Source organism: Mirounga leonina, unplaced genomic scaffold (genome assembly GCF_011800145.1).
Source record: "Mirounga leonina isolate KUSES-001 unplaced genomic scaffold, KU_Mleo_1.0 Mir_153, whole genome shotgun sequence".
Classification (NCBI taxonomy): domain Eukaryota; kingdom Metazoa; phylum Chordata; class Mammalia; order Carnivora; family Phocidae; genus Mirounga; species Mirounga leonina.
Genome location: NW_023270387.1, coordinates 37,409,801 through 37,425,128, shown reverse-complemented (window position 1 = coordinate 37,425,128; position 15,328 = coordinate 37,409,801). Strand labels below are relative to the sequence as shown.

The 15,328-nt window shown below is 49.9% G+C and overlaps 1 protein-coding gene across 2 annotated transcripts; it reads right to left on the bottom strand.

Annotated features, from left to right (window-relative positions):
- Nucleotides 1-2,121: 2,121 nt before the first annotated feature.
- Nucleotides 2,122-15,061, bottom strand: GPR83 (G protein-coupled receptor 83). Of its 2 annotated transcripts, XM_035009370.1 has the most exons (4): nt 14,621-15,061; nt 10,264-10,389; nt 7,783-7,916; nt 2,122-4,911 (listed from the first exon to the last, which is right to left on the bottom strand). In XM_035009370.1, the coding sequence occupies exons 1-4, from the start codon at nt 15,002-15,004 to the stop codon at nt 4,287-4,289; spliced, it is 1,269 nt and encodes a 422-aa protein (XP_034865261.1). In that variant the 5' UTR covers nt 15,005-15,061; the 3' UTR covers nt 2,122-4,286. The 2 variants fall into 2 exon arrangements, with proteins under 2 accessions (XP_034865261.1, XP_034865263.1); XM_035009372.1 differs by lacking the exon at nt 10,264-10,389 and having other exon boundaries at nt 14,621-15,046.
- Between the last annotated feature and the right edge of the window lie 267 nt (nt 15,062-15,328).

The window sequence follows — 15,328 nt, the reverse complement described above, 5'->3', positions numbered from 1 at the left end:
ATGTGCGTGGTCAGGTCACAAAGGGGTTTTTAACTCTTTCAAAAAATTGGGGAGGAATTAGTGATAGTGACATAGAAAACTAAGCCAGAAACAAAGAGGAAGTTTTAACTCCAGAAGAAGAAGGTTGTTTGTAAAAACAGAAATATAATTGTTATACCCTACTCGTCTTGGAAGTGAACTCTATTTGCATGTTTTAACAATACAGACATAGAAGTAACTTGATTGGAAGGATACAGGGAAGAAAAATAAAGGCTTAGACCTCTAGATCTCCATTTTTATTGGTTTACTGTTTGTTTGTAGACTACAGAGGCACAGAACTGAATTAATCATAATCCTTGGTTTATGCCTCACTCTTAATGTTGCCCCAAACAAAAACTAGAACCTTGACAATTATTTATAACCCCATCACCCTAACCCCTTCTCCTCCAGCTCAAGTAACCAATATCCTAAATCCTGTGTTCATGATTCCTTTGCCTTCCTCACATTTAATCTGAGCACTTTCAATCCATGACCAGACTGAGGATAAGGTTCCTGCTAGACTAGAAACAGGAGGAGAGAAGGAGCTAGTAACATCAACCGCTTCGTACCCATAAGGCAGCAAATAGCTTATTCTCAGCAAGAGAGGCTACAAAGTCTCAGAAAGGAGAGTGAACTCAGGGCTTTCTCACATTAAATATCATTAGAATATTTTTTAAGTGCCATCCAGCACTGCACATACCTTATTTGTTCCCTCGTTAGCTACTCCTTGAAATGAGAGAGAATGGTGGGGGCGGGTACACAGAGATGCCAAAGCAAGATGCTAATGACCTGAACTCAGCACCATGAGCATCTTCTACCACCTACAGGCAACACTCTAAGACAAGCTGTTTCCCCAGTCGATGTTCCCCTGCCATCTTCCAGATTTGCCCTCGGCCCCCAACACTCTGGCATGCCTCCTATTATCCTAGAGCCTGTACCTTGGACAGCAGCACAGAGGCCCTGAGGCCTGCATGTCACACCAGTTTGGAGCAGTAAGGGTTTAGCTGAGTTCTGCCTGTGCCATCTGAGGACCCCGAGGCCCAGGCTGGCTAAAAGACAACTGTTTGCCTTGGCAACCTACCATGGTCAGTCAAGCAGGGCACCAGCAATCTGGAAGTCACTTACGGTCTGTTTGGAAGATGTTTCTAACCAGAATTGAGTTCTACTGTATTAGAGCCATGGACTCATTGGCCACGGGGTCTACCTAGTCATGCATTTCCCAAAACGTGTAACTCAAGCACTTATTTTTAGGACGGTTAACAGGTTTTACCCCAAAAGTGTCTCACAATCAAGGAAATTTGTAGAACGTTGAATTAAAAACAAATCAAGATTCTTTCTCTACATGCCTTCTCAAAATCTAATTTCCAAGAAGGTAGCATTTCCCCAGTTTTGCTGAGTGCTCTATAGCTGAGCCTCAGTCTCCTCAACTACAATGTAGAAATGATAATACCTACCCTGGAGGATTGCTGCGAGGGTGAATGAGATCATGAGCTGAGAAGCATTTAGCATAGCATCTCTCATATTAGGTGTCAGCAAATCTTACTACCCTTCTCCTTTTCCTATGCCTTTCATTTTTCTTTCAAGTCTTCCCCTACCTAGGCTCAGTAAATTACCCCTATATATAACCTTCTATAAAATTATGTGACACTGATTTCCTGGGCCCTGGGTGGCATCAGAGTAACTATGTATACCACAAAGGCCCCTACCCAGCTTACCTGGTAGGACAAGGGGAGCCCAGGCCCAAAGGGGCAGAATTCCTGGCCAATGTGGGAATGTGGCATCCATTGCACACTGTGGGTGGGGAATCCAATCCCGAGGCTCCAGTGGCAGCTCTGTCTCCTCCCAAATCACCAAGGACTCACAGGTAGGGTCCTGGGTCCTCACAAAAGAGGGGACATGGCAGCCAGCTCAATGGAAGAAGAACTAGACTGAGATCAGAGCTTTCCAGCTGGCCATTTACCCTAGCCAAAGCATGTTTGCGCTTCCTCAGTTGTAACACGCAGGGGTGTGGACAGATGGTCTTCATGTTCTCTTTGTGATCCACATGGACCCCCATTTTAAAGGCTACAAACTGTGGTTTAATCAGAAGTCCAAGAAGCATAGTCCATGCATCCAAAATACATTTTATTGAGACTGGAGCATTGATAGTAGAGTACTCATTATGACACACTGGAAAGACTCAAGTTTAATAACTTTCACATTCACAAATACAAATTGCTTTTGGCTCTGAGGCACACAGAGAACAAGGGGAATGGGGAAGACAAGGTACTGACAGGAGACCTAGACCTAATGGGCCATCTGTGGGTCTTCCCCTGCAGAGAAGGGTCTCCTCTGACTTGGTAGTATTTCTAGATGTCCTCAACAAGGAAAAGCTTCACTTTTCCCATGATTCCAGAGCAGGACAAATTATTTGTAGTCCTCCTGTCTGTTCTGTGTCTGGTTCAAAGAATTTCCATGGCAGCATTAAGATGAAACAATTAGCTACTTCTTGACACCGCAGAGACAGTAGGCACAGGCCTGGAAGCCATTTGGCCTGAAAAATCCATCTTGGGATCCCTATGGGCTTAGAAGCCTCTCTGTCCCATGAAAGTCAAACATTTCAAACATTCTCATAAATAGAGAGAATAGGATAATGAACCCCCACGGTTCATTATAGGAAAGCAGATGATATGACCAAGTTCAGTTTCAATGAATAGTCAAGAGATCTAAGTGAACCTTGGACAAAGCCCTTCTCCCCAAACCTCAGTCTTCCATTCAGCTCCATATCCATGTTTGCTTTCAAGATCTATCTGGTGCTAGAAAGAAACCCAAAACCAGTGTGAGATTGGCAATTGTTTAGGGTGGGTGAATTAGGTTCTATTCTGCCTATGTCTCCTGGGTGACACAGTGAGTCACCCAGGACCAGATGGAAGGTGATGAAAACAGTCTTTGGAATGAGATTTCTCTGGCATGTTGAGTCCTTAAGGACTATGATGATGTCATAGGTTTCTGAAGGTGACATGTGAGCTGGGTGATGTTGACAAGTAAGTCGTCTTTGGGGAACTGGCATGAAGAAGCCTTATTATTCAGACAATACAGAGAAGTGGCCTGTCTAGACAGCTTGGGAGGATTTGAAGTGTCTAAGTGCAATTATTTCCCGCATGTTGGAGAGCCTGCTCCATCATCTCCTGTAAAGGCAAGGCAACGTTTTACCAGCACTTGTTCCATGTGAGTGCAGGAGAGAAGGAATTATGCCTCCTGGATGAGTTTTGTTCCCCGGCTCATCACGATGGCTGCCATCGGAGAAAAGGTACTTCATCCAGACCTTTCCTACCACTGGTTATGAGATGAGGGCAGTCTGTTGGCTCCATGACAGCCTTCTCCTTGGGTTCCTCTCCCACCTCTTCTTTCAACTCTTCGGTGTACACTACTCTTGGGAGAAGTGCTCAGAAGTTCTTGTTATGCCCTGTTTCTTGCTTATCTCTACGTGGAAAAGTGTAATTCAGAATGGAAGGAAGAGTGTGCACACACACGCACGCAAAGGAAAAAGTTGCAAATAAATCCACAGTGTATTAACAAAACTCATCACCATTGGTGACAGAAGGGGGTGATTTTTGTTTTCTTCTTTGTGCTTTTCTAAATTTTCCCAAGTTTTAATAATAATTCTTCTTTAAGAGAACTCAATAATTCCTCTTTGTTTTAAGGGAATTGAATTGGTCCTTTCTTGTCATCTATCCAGCCAGCCGCCACACTGTTGTGATTCATCCTGGCGCAGGACATCAGAAAGTGAGGCAAAAAAAACCCCTCCGTGTCAGCTGTGGCTCACTCACCTTTCACTGGCCAGTGAATCTTGTTCAAGTGGAGTTTGGCGCATCTGGGTCAGCCACATCCCCAGGATGACTCAGGTGTCCTTTATGAATGTTTGGTGGCAGGGAGGGTTGTTAGGCAGAGGGCTGACTCAGCCCTCATGTGGGCTGAAGCTGTCCTGGTTTCTCTGGCTCAGGGAACCAGGGTGATATGCCTCGCAGCATTTCTTAGACAGGAATTCATAAACATGTGTCTAATTGGTAGTTGTCTTTTAGTTTTCACATCAAATGGGGTAGGAGGCTAGACAGCATTTCCTAGGAAATCACGGGTCCCATGGCTTCTGTAGGACCTTGTTTCAAGCACTGTGAAGGTCATGTGTGAGAGGACAGGCTTTTTTCCAGGTTCTGTCCTCAGGCCCTTTCCCAACCTCGGCTGGAGACAGCCCTCCCCCTGCCTCTCACCGCCCAACCCCAGACCCCCGTCTAACTCACTGCCACAATGGGCTCCACAGAAGACAGGTCTGTCTTCCCAGACTGGAGTTGGGAGGAGGGCAGGAGGTTGTTGGCTAGTGGACCCCTCCGGCCATTGCTCTTCTCTGTCCAGGCCACCCTGAAGGAAGGAACTGGGGAGGGTGGCCTTCCCTCCTGGGGCTTGGGCAGCCTTTGGCACATGCTCAGTAATGCCTTCAGCTCGACCCTGAAGTTCTCGTTGAGCCAGCAGTAGATGAAGGGGTTGTAGCAAGTGCTGCTCATGGCAAACCAGTGGAAGGCGAAGTAGAGGGCATTGTTGGTGTGGATGACCTTGCTGGACAGGAGGAGGACATAGCAGTTGAGGGGGAACCAGCAGAGGGCAAAGAGGACCACCACCAGCATCAGCATCTTGATGGTCTTCTTCTTCTTACGCCGTAGGGCCAGGTACTGTTCTGTGGTCACATCCCCGATTGTGTTGCACAACCACAGCTTCTTGGCCACTCGGGCGTAGGCCACGGAGATGATGAGGAGGGGGAGGATGTAAAGCAGGATGAAGGTGGCCAAATCCAGGTACTTCCAGAAGAGGTCAGCTGGCTCAGGGAAGTCTGGCAGGCACAGGGAGCGGACAATGTCCTCACTGGTGGCAGGGGAGAGGGGGAGAGAGAGAGAGCGAGATACAGAGAGAGGCAGAGAGAGAGAGAAAGAAAGCGGAGGGTGTGCCATTCGTGTGGAAAGGCCTCATCCCAAGAAGCACTGGCCTTTCTCCCCATTGGGCACATCCCTTAGAGTGCTTTTGCTATAGAGTAATTATTTGATACATTTCTGGCTCTCCACTAGGTTGGGAGTTCTATAAAGATAAGGAAAACACCTGTTCTCTCTGTGTCCTCTTAACCTTACATTATTCTTGGCCTATAACAGAGACCCGGTAAATATTTGTTCAATGAATGAACGCCAACACTGGTATTCCTAGCCTTAGAACTAACTCAACCTGAGAGCACAATGTGCTCAGGAAATCTTGGAATTCCTCATGTTACTACCTACTCCCATTCCAGAGGGGAATTAAGGAGTGGGCCAAAGAAATGATGGGTCTTAAGAATGTGAGTGGGAAAGCCTGAACTAACATACCTTCAGCCATTCATATAACAAGTATTTATTTTCTATGGAATGCACCTGGTTCCTCTTTGAGGAGCCCCCAGAGCTGGTGTGTTAAGACTCTGCAGATTATGACCTGCTGAATGAGGAGGCCTGAGTCCCCAGGCAGGGTTGGCAAGTACTTCCCTTGGCATCCAAGCTCCCACTTTGGGGAAGTGAAAACCCTAGGGCCATTTTGATGGAAGGCACAGTTTCAATACACTCACACAAAGGAAACAAAGTCCCAAGATTTATTACTTACAAATCCCAGAATGGAGGCACAAGGAGCTGGGGGAAGGACAGTCCTCTGTCCCGGGTCATGAGCAAGCAGGAGACAGAGAGCAGGGTTGCAAGCACCTCTTGTGTGGAAGGTGGTTGGGGCGGTGGTCACTAATTTTTCACAGCCTCAACTCTGAGTGGTCCTTTTAAAAGGTGACCCGGGAAAAACAAGGCAGGAACTTGTGGTGGGAATCCTAACCCCGTGTCCTAATCTAAATGTCCAGACTGTGGGTGTGAATGGGGTTGTCATATTATAAAACGTCTGAGCAGCAACTCAAAATGGCTGTTTTCTCCTCACACCATGTGGCTTGTTGCTCTTGTCATATGTGCTGGTGGCCATCACTACTGAAAGAGAGAGAATTCTCTTTGCTTTTGTTAGCAGGAGAAAAAAAACCCAGCTCCCCACGTGTGAAGGCAGATGGGAGTCTGAGTGCTAGGGGAATTAGATATGTGATTCATTTCAATATTGTAGAATTTGGGGAGGGAGCCCTTATAAATTACAGTTGACCCTTGAGCAACATCGAGGTTAGGGGTACTGACCCCTGCACAGCTGAAAACCCGTGGATGACTTTTGACTCCCCCCAAATTTAACTACCAATCACCTACTAGTCACCGGAAGCCATACTGAAAACCTGAATGGTTGATCAACACATATTTTGTACATGTATTATATATTTGTATTCTTCCAATAAAGTAAGGAAAAAAGAATGTTATTAAAATCAGAAGGAAGAGAAAATACATTTACAGTGCGGGGCTGTATTAACTGCAAAAATCCACATAGAAGTCGACCCACACCATTCAAAGGAGTGTTGTTCAAGGGTCAACTGTAGCTGTAACCGGCCTTTAGAGCTTAGTCTCCTGACCCTGCCTGTGTCACAGAAATGTGTGTTTTTAAGTGCATGGTTCAGGACGAGCAGTACACGGCTACTGTGGGACACCAAGACTGCAACCCCCTCGATCCCCTCACATCCCCTTCACTGATCTGGAGTGCCAGGCCGCTAGCCCCCCGGCCACCCCTGCAATCTTGTAGGTGCCTAGCTTCAGGGGTCACTGGAATCATTTCCTACAGATCTCCTAAGAGCCAAAAGGGGCTGGGAGTTTCCATTTTCCCCAGGGAAGCCTGGAATATGAAAGCCCAGCTCCCTTGCCTCCAGGCTGCACAAACTCTATGTTATCTTTGCTCTAGAGTCCCCCTGCAACTGGCTGTAGCTACCCCTGACATCCCTCCAACCCCTAAACTGCACCTTCCCTTGGACTCCCTTCCCCTTGCTATCCTGCGTCCCCGCTCGCTCAGCCATGACCCCGAGGAGCACTTCCTTAAAATCACAAAGCACGATATGTATCCCAGGGTCTGTTTCTAAGGAACCTCATCGAAAACAACTGTGAACTGATGAAAATCACTCGAAGCTCATTCATTCATCCATTCATTTATTCAGTAAGTAAGTAATTATGTATTGAGGGCTTGTTATGTGGCGACAGTAAGTTAGGTGCTCGGGGACACCAAGGTAGCAGAATCAGAAATGGCGCCAACTCTCCCCAGCCTCATAGTTTAGCTGGGGAGAGCACCTTCGATGAACTAGTAGTACACACAAGTGTTTAAATTTAAAAAAACATGAAGTGCTTTGAAAGACATTCTCGTTCTGTGAGAGCATATGACAAAGAAGCCTGAAAGGGAGGTAGGGGAAAGTGGAGCTTCGTGCCTCGGACACACAGACACGGGCATGTTCCGCTTGCAGGCCGGGTGATGGAATTTGAACATCGCCACTTTAGACAAGGCCTGCGCGATTCTGAATCTCGGTCTGGGTGGCCGTGTAAGTACATGTTCCCGGTGAAAGCTGCTGCTCGCTCCTGCCTTGACCTTGCAGACAAACTGGGTGGAGGACAAGCAGGGAGCTAAAGTGGTTGAGAGGAAAAGCGGAGAAAGAGCGGAAGGAATGTGGCAGATAGGCCTCGGGGCTCAGGGGCAAGAGGACGGGAGAGAGACAGAGGGAACAGCCGGGTGCAGCGGGCACTGGGTAACTCGGAGGCAGAGGGGGCTCCGACTTCCCTCCGTCAAGGGCCTGGGAGGCCCCAGGCTACTCCTTACTAGTCAACTCACCTGTACTTGAAGGTAAATAATTTCTGGCAGATGGCGTGTGGGAGCGAAAAGAACGTGGCCATGGTCCAGATAACTGTGATGTAGATAACGCCTTTCGTGATGGAGATCCGGGGTTTTAACGGATGCATGATGACCTGGAAAACAAGCAAGGTGTGCATCACTGGCTGAAGCAGTTCAGAAGCAGATGGAATCCCGACAGAAGCCGCTCCTGTGTGGCAGTAAGCAAGCGGGTCCTATTTATAAAGAGGCACCCTTCATTAGGATGAAGCCCCTGGGCTGCCCCACCCCCACAGTCTGGACTCAGAGGCCTCTTGCAGCTCATATGTGGCAGAACCAGGGGCCAGTGAGGGGACGGGGCAGGGGTAGAGTAGGAGGTCGGCCTGCGTGACACCCACAAGGCCAGCAGAGGGACAAACCATGGTTGGCCTCCATCTTGGGATCTGATCGGGCCCTGCCCCCCATGATTCTGGACCCCTTAGGTTATGGAGAGCTCTGAGAGGGTCTGAGGTGACAAACATGGAGAGGAGACTCTCCCCACCTGTCATGGGAAGTTAAACTGACATTTATCTGGGGAGTCACAACACTGGTGATACAACTCTTTATTTGTTTATTTAAATTACTGCATTTATTGCTAAAATTGCAGTGGGGTCTGGTTTTCCCATGCCCCTAGTAAAGCCCGTGTTGCAGGCTTTGGGCTGAAAAGCATCCCGGAATTGCTACAGTATGACAATCCATTCTCCTAAAAGGTTTAAATCAAGACTTGGGAATTTCATGGCATCCTCATTTTAAGACTAGGGGCATTATTTCTTGATGAAGGCATCCTGAGACAGGTGAATCCAAGGTCAGGGGGAGAGGTCATAAAGAGCTGCCACCACTTGAGGATGTCATCCCAGGACACAGTGGACATTCTGGCTGTGTCCCCCCAAATTTTTCTCCAGTTTTTTTCTAGGTTTAATGAGAGGAAGTGACTAGGCTTTAGAAGCTCCTTAGCACATACCCCTTCTGGATTTTGTCATCTTTGCCCCTCACGCTCTCTCGTTGTTCAGGTTGCTGAAGGAAGTGAGAGCCTGGATCAGAGGTCCGGACATCACTCAAAGATTTCACTGGCTTTGGGACAAGGCCCCATTTTTGGGGTTTATGTCACAGCAACGGGGTCAATGTGGGCAAGACTTATCCCCTTGTTCCTCAGACCAACCCACCTTTGGCCCAAGGGTCAACTGTCACTTAGCTATGTTAAATGGGGGTAAGCATGGGCCAGGTAAAGGCAATTCAGAGTCCCTCTTGTTGAATTAGGGAAGAAGGTTAAGAAAAGGCAGAAAAATATTTGTATGCCGCCTTTTCAGACTTTGCCCAAAGCATCTGCGATATAAATGCCAAAATGATGGCATTTCAGGGCTAAAGAAATCTCATAGTTTGCCAAGCCCAATTCCCTACCAGATGATGAATGTCCTCTAAAACATCCTTATCAAGTGTCATACAGCCCTTGCTTAAAAATGGCCAGTGAAATGAAACTCCTTACCTCCCCAGGCAGCTTTGATCTGTTAGAAAATTCTTTCTCATACTGAGTTGCAGCTTTGAATCTGCATCTTTGAAGCCTCCTCTCCCTTGGTCTTTGTTTGCACCTCTTGGAGCTACTCAGAATAAATCCTACCCTCTCTTTGTCCTGGTGGTCCTTATGATATTGGCCTTGCAGATGCCTCTGAGCCTTCTCAGAATAGGGGGGTCTAGTGATCAGAGCAGAGGCTTGAACCAGACAGACCTCAGTGCTAATCCTAGCTTCATCATTCACCAGGCAGGTGATCTTGGGAAAGCTACCCATGCACTTTCCTTAGCTTCCACTCCTTGATTCAGCACGGACCTAAGGATGCAACATGGATTTACCGGGTTAGCATGTGCGAGGTACTTGCCATGGAGCTACCCTCCTCCAGGATAGGCACCCCCAGGCCCTTTTGGTTTCCTTTACCATATCCACCCATGTGCGTCTGATGGGGCAGGACAGTGAGGAGGGCCTTCCTGCCCTACCCTGAGGCCTACTCCTGCCACCTGGACGCCCTAGCTTGTCTTCCTCCTCAACAACTGGGACCAGGGAATATCCATCTCCCTTGTCTCTGCCCTGCAATGATTTGCCAATCTCTTTTCATGTGTGACTTTCAGGTTTCCTTTTCAACCCCCAAAACAAGCTCATTAATTTCTGAGGCACAAAATGGAAGCAATGAGCCTTGGTTGGCAGGCGAGAATTCTACCACTGAACCACCAATGCAACGAGCCTTTGTTGGAATAACAAACTGGGAATAATGATTTTTTTGTAGCACTTAGCACACATGTTTTAAAATGCCTAGTCTAAGTGCTCATACTGGTCAATAAGAAGACAAATACACTTATTGAAAAATGTGCTAAAACACTGTCGTGAGGGGCCCTGCAGTTCCCTGAGAAGCAAAGCCAGAGGGGGAAGGACAGGGTGTTGGGGGTAAGTGCCCTCACCTGGTGGCGGTCAACAGCAATGGCTGTCAGCGTCAGTGCTGAGACGTGCAGCGAGCAGTACTGGGCAAAGCGGCTGACATGGCACATGCCCTTCCCGAACACCCATGTGCTGTTCACAAAGCGGACCTGGAAACCAGCCCACAGAGGTCAGAAGACAAACAGGCCTTGACTCTGACACCCACCCCTTGCGGCCTCTGAGGAGCATCCCTCAGGAGGCTTCTTCCAGCCCCTCCCTTCTTCCATTCTACACTACTCAACTGTGGGTCACACATGATTTTCTCTGGCATGACTGATTTTCAATCACTCGATTCAACAAAACCTGATCATATCGCTGGGGCTAAGCCCTCTTAGGTGCCAGGAGAGCGTGGGAATCCATGGGCTTTGGACTTGGACTTGCAGCCTCTACTAGTTTCTAGCTGTGTGACCTTGGGTGAGGTATAAAATCTCTCTGAACCTCAGTTTCCTTATTTGCAAAACGAGGCTTAAAAATCTCTACCTTGTAGGCTTATTGTAAGGATTAGGTTTTAAAAAGTCTATAAAGGGTAGAATTCCATGTCTGGCAGACTGGTAGAAAGGTATTATCAGAAATAAATAGTAGCTATTTTTCTGGTAACAATAAAACCCATTCTTAGCCCACATGAGTTCAGACTTAATGGGAGACACACATCTGAAAAATCACAACACAGCGTGGGGGCTGTGTTCTCTAATGTTGACTAAGCAAACCTTGCAATTTTATCTGGGAAGGGGACTGAGGAGCCTGGAGAGGGGTGGGCAGGGCAGGGAGAAGACAAGCTCCAGGACTGCGTGGGGCCCTAGGAGCAGGCCTAGGCCTCATCCCACACCACCCATGGCTGCCTGCTCACTCCCTCAGCGCTCGAGCCGCTCCTGAGTGATGCCCCATGCCCAAGAAAGATCAAGCGCTGATTCCGAAGGAGTCTGGGGAGTGGACTCAGGTAGCTCAGGATGCAAGAAGGGAAGTATTCAGTGCCCTACAGAAGGCCGGGACAGAGGCATCAGGGCCACAAGGCAGGGTGGGAGGGGGCTGAGATAGAGAGGAAAAATGTTATAGAAAGAAACCAAGCAAGTCAGTTGGACAGAAAGAATATCATGTAGTGATTTATAGCAGAGTATTTGCCTCTTACGACTGTCACCTCGGGCAAGGCTCTTAGGCTTAACGAGCTTCACTGTCCTTGTGGGTAAAATGGGCTAACCGTTGTTAGGAAAATCAAACAAGAGATAACACGTGAAAAGAAGGTAGAGCAGTGCTTTGTACAGAGGAAGCACTTAACACGATTAACTACCCTCGTTATGACATATGAGATACCTGACATGAGCTTTAAGGAGTACGTAGCCTTTGTACCTGTGGTAGTACGAACAAAGGGCTTGGCACTGAGTCAGAAATCCCAGGCCCTGTTTGAGGAATAAGCAGTGGGACGGTTTAGCGGGAGTGTGTGGAAGAGAGTCATGAGGGACGACAAGTGTGGCCAGATTGTGGCACTAGGACAGTAGACTGTAGCTTTACTCTCTGTGGGGTTGGCAGGTAGCAGCCCTATGAGGCTTCTGAGCAGTCCATTAACATTATGGAGCTAGACATCTTTAGCAACTCCTACTTCTCACCTCCCACATTCAATACAGTACAGAGCCAACCAGGGCTGCCTCTCAATGGCTTTCAGATCCATTTCCTCTTCTCCAGTCCCAAAGCCATGGCCCTCATGGAGTGCCCCATCATTTCTCGCCTGGACCGTTTACAGCCTCCTAGCAGCTTCCCCTGTCCTCCAGTCTTGTCCCACTTGCAATTCAGCCTTCACACTGCTGATGGTATTTTCTTAACTAAAAATCAGATTATTGTCACCTTCCTGCTTCACATCATCCTGGCCCTGGGGACAGAGCCAGATGCCTCCAGAGTATCCAGGCCCATTCTCAAGCTGGCCCCAGTCTTCCTTTCTGGCCCACTCTGCTGGTCTCCAGCTACCCACCCCCCCACCACAGCACACCTCCCACTGTGCTTTCTACCTCACTGTTCCAGCTCCATTGAGCCATTCAACATCCCCCCAGACACACCATGAGCCTTGATGCCCTTTGCCTTTGATCTCCCCTTTCCTCTATCTGCATGGAACCTTCACCTCAACCTGGGAAACTCCTGCCCTTCCAGGCCCCTTTGAAATGTCTTGTTCTTTGTACAGTCTCCTTTGACCCTCTCCTGGGACTCTGGCAGAACAGAATAAATGATTCTCTCCTCCAGGCTCCATCACACTCTGTGTATGCCTCTGCCATGGGAATTCCAAGTACTGTTTGCATTTCTCTCAACAACTAGAGCTGTCATGTGTAAAGTGGACAGGAAAGGAAACCAGGGAGGAAAAACATTGTCACCAACTAGCTGGAAGACAGGATGCCTTACCTTAGAAGACCCTCCCCCCAACCTTTTCATCCTCCCTGCTTGCCAGGACCTTGTAAGCTCTGACAAGAGTTTAGATTGGGGCAGTTATACTGGTCAGGTTCAAGGCCAAGCTGCGCTGGATTATCTCGAAGGCATTCTGGGTTCTCAGGACCCTGCCACTTTCTTGCAAGAGATCATCTAAGGCAGGACATGTCAGGTCTCAGTTAGTCTAGTCTGGGGTCCATGGCTTCTCTCCTCCACCCCCTTGTGTCTGCTGAAGATTTAATTTTGCATCCTGCTCTGGGCAGAGCAGCCCAGGGGCCATGCCCTGGGGCCAGTTCTCATCCTGGATGGCCCAGCCCAACAACCCTCTCCTCCACCCACATTGCAGACTATCAGGATAGAAGCCAAGGGGGTGGGGGTGGGGGGGGGAGCCAAGGGGAACCAGAGATTCTCTCTCTTGTGCTTCAAGGTAACAGTGGGTAGGGGAGGGGGATGTCCTTGGCTAGTAACGAGAGGATTCTGAGTAGCCAGGACTGGGTTAGATATAAGCGGGCCGGCGAGCAGGAAAAGTCCATGGTTTGGAGTAGTGGAAGCTTAACATGGCCCAAGAAGCCCTCCTCACCTGCCACCCCCAGGTTCGGTGGCTTAGTGGACAGACCTCTGGACTTGAGTCAGAAAAGTAATTCTTACCCTGTCTCTGCCAATTACTAGCTAAATGACCTTGGACAAGGGATTGAACCTCTGTGCCTTAGTTTCCTCATCTGCAAAATGCAATGTTCTCATAAACGAGGACAAAAGAGAGAATGTAGTTTTAAAATGTGAGGTTTGGAAGGATGTTCACACAAGTGGATGAACTTGTGGGAGTTCACCTTCTTCTTTTGGCTTCTCTATTATTTCTGGTTGAGTGTGTGTGTGTGAGAGAGAGAGAAAGAGAGACAGAGAAGTACGAACAGATACTGCTTTGGTAATAACTCAAATAACAATAAGGTTATTCCATAAAGTGAAAAAAACGTTTACTCATGCTTCAGAAACCTCAGTCCTAGCCCTCACAGTCCCAAACCACTGAGGAGCACCGCACTCCCAAGTCACGGAGGGACAGAAATGACACCACTGATGCTAAGCAGCCAGGGCTTGTTGGGGGGAGGGGGGGCACATCTGCCACCCATGTGCAAATGCCCCTAGCCTGGCCCTGGGACCAAAGCCCACCTCTTCATCTTTTCCCCAACACTTCTTACCCCAGCCTCATTGTCAAACCACAGCAGAGAGACACAATTTAAATAATGCACTTAAGTTTCTGTTAACAATTAGCAGTTGTTTGATGTTGCAGCTGCAGCACAAAGCAGCATCCTAGGGTGGCGGTGGAGGCGGGGGGCATGGAATGCGCTGGAACTTCGGGGATGGGGGTGACTTAGCAATCTCTGCCAACATTTCCAGGAGCTTCGATTTATTGCTTGATATCAAATAGGCCCAGTGCCCAGTGATATTAAATAGGAAGTGGTCATTCGTTCCGGGACGACTGCAGACACTCCAGTCATTGACCCCAGTGCCCCCAGCTGCAGAAGCTCGGGCTCAGAAGGTGATGAGACAGAAGAGAAAGAGACAGAGAGAGGACAGAAAAACAAAACCACAGAGAAGGACAGGAGGAGAGGGAAAGGGGGTCATAGAGGCGGGGCGGAGGAAGAGAGAGACAGAAGGACAGTCACAGGGAGGGAAAAAGATGAAGACACAAAGAGAGAGCGAGACAGAGCAGAGGGACAGAAAGTCTGCGAGACAGAACAGAGAGAGTTGAGACTTGAGCGAGGAGGGCAGAGGGGAAGGAGCTGGGGAGGCGAGGCCAGCCAGCCGGATCCGGGAAAACCGCAGGAGAACTCCGCGCACGGAGGAGAGGGGCCCCGGGGAGCGGGACGGGCGGGGGCGTGGAGGGCCGAGGGACGCAGAGCCGCGCCCGCTGAGGCAGGCGGGGGGCCGGGGCCTCACCAAGGTGAAGGGCGTGTTGAGCAGTGTGATCATGATGTCGGCGACCGCCAGGTTGACGATGAAGAGGCTGGTGGCCGAGTGCATTCGCTGGTTCTTGAAGATGACATGACAGACCAGGACGTTGCCGAAGAGCGAGAAGACGATGATGAAGGAGTAAGCCACGATGAGCAGGGCTTTCACCGTGGGGTTCTGGGACTCGGCCCCGTAGCGCCTCCGGCCCACAAAGTTCTGCCAGTCGGAGAAGGTGTAGTTGCTCCAGAAAAAGTGCGAGGCGTTGGACACGGCCAGGGCCGCCTCCAGGCCCGGCCCGGCGGCCCGGCCCTCGGGGCGCCCGGCAGCTCGCACCAAGGGGAGCAGGCAGAGCAGCACCCCGCGCGGGCCCATCCTGCACGAGCCCCGGCGCCCCAGCCCGCGCCGCGCCGACGTCCGCCGGGAGGGAGGGGAGGGCGCGCGGCTGCGCTCGGGGCTGCCGGCCGCCCGTGCCGGGCTCTGCGCGGCGCTGCGGCTCGCCCCGGCGGCTCCCGCCCCTGCCCCGGCTCCGGCTTCGGCGGTGGCGCGCGCCCGCTCCGCCAGCTCGGCGGTCGCTCCCGCCCGGCCGGTGCCCCTGAGGGAATGCAACTCCGCGGGGCTTGCGAGGCTCTGTCCCCGCGCGCGCTCGCCCGCTCGCCCGCGGGCTTTCTGGCGCTCGGCACCCGCCCGCTCCCACGG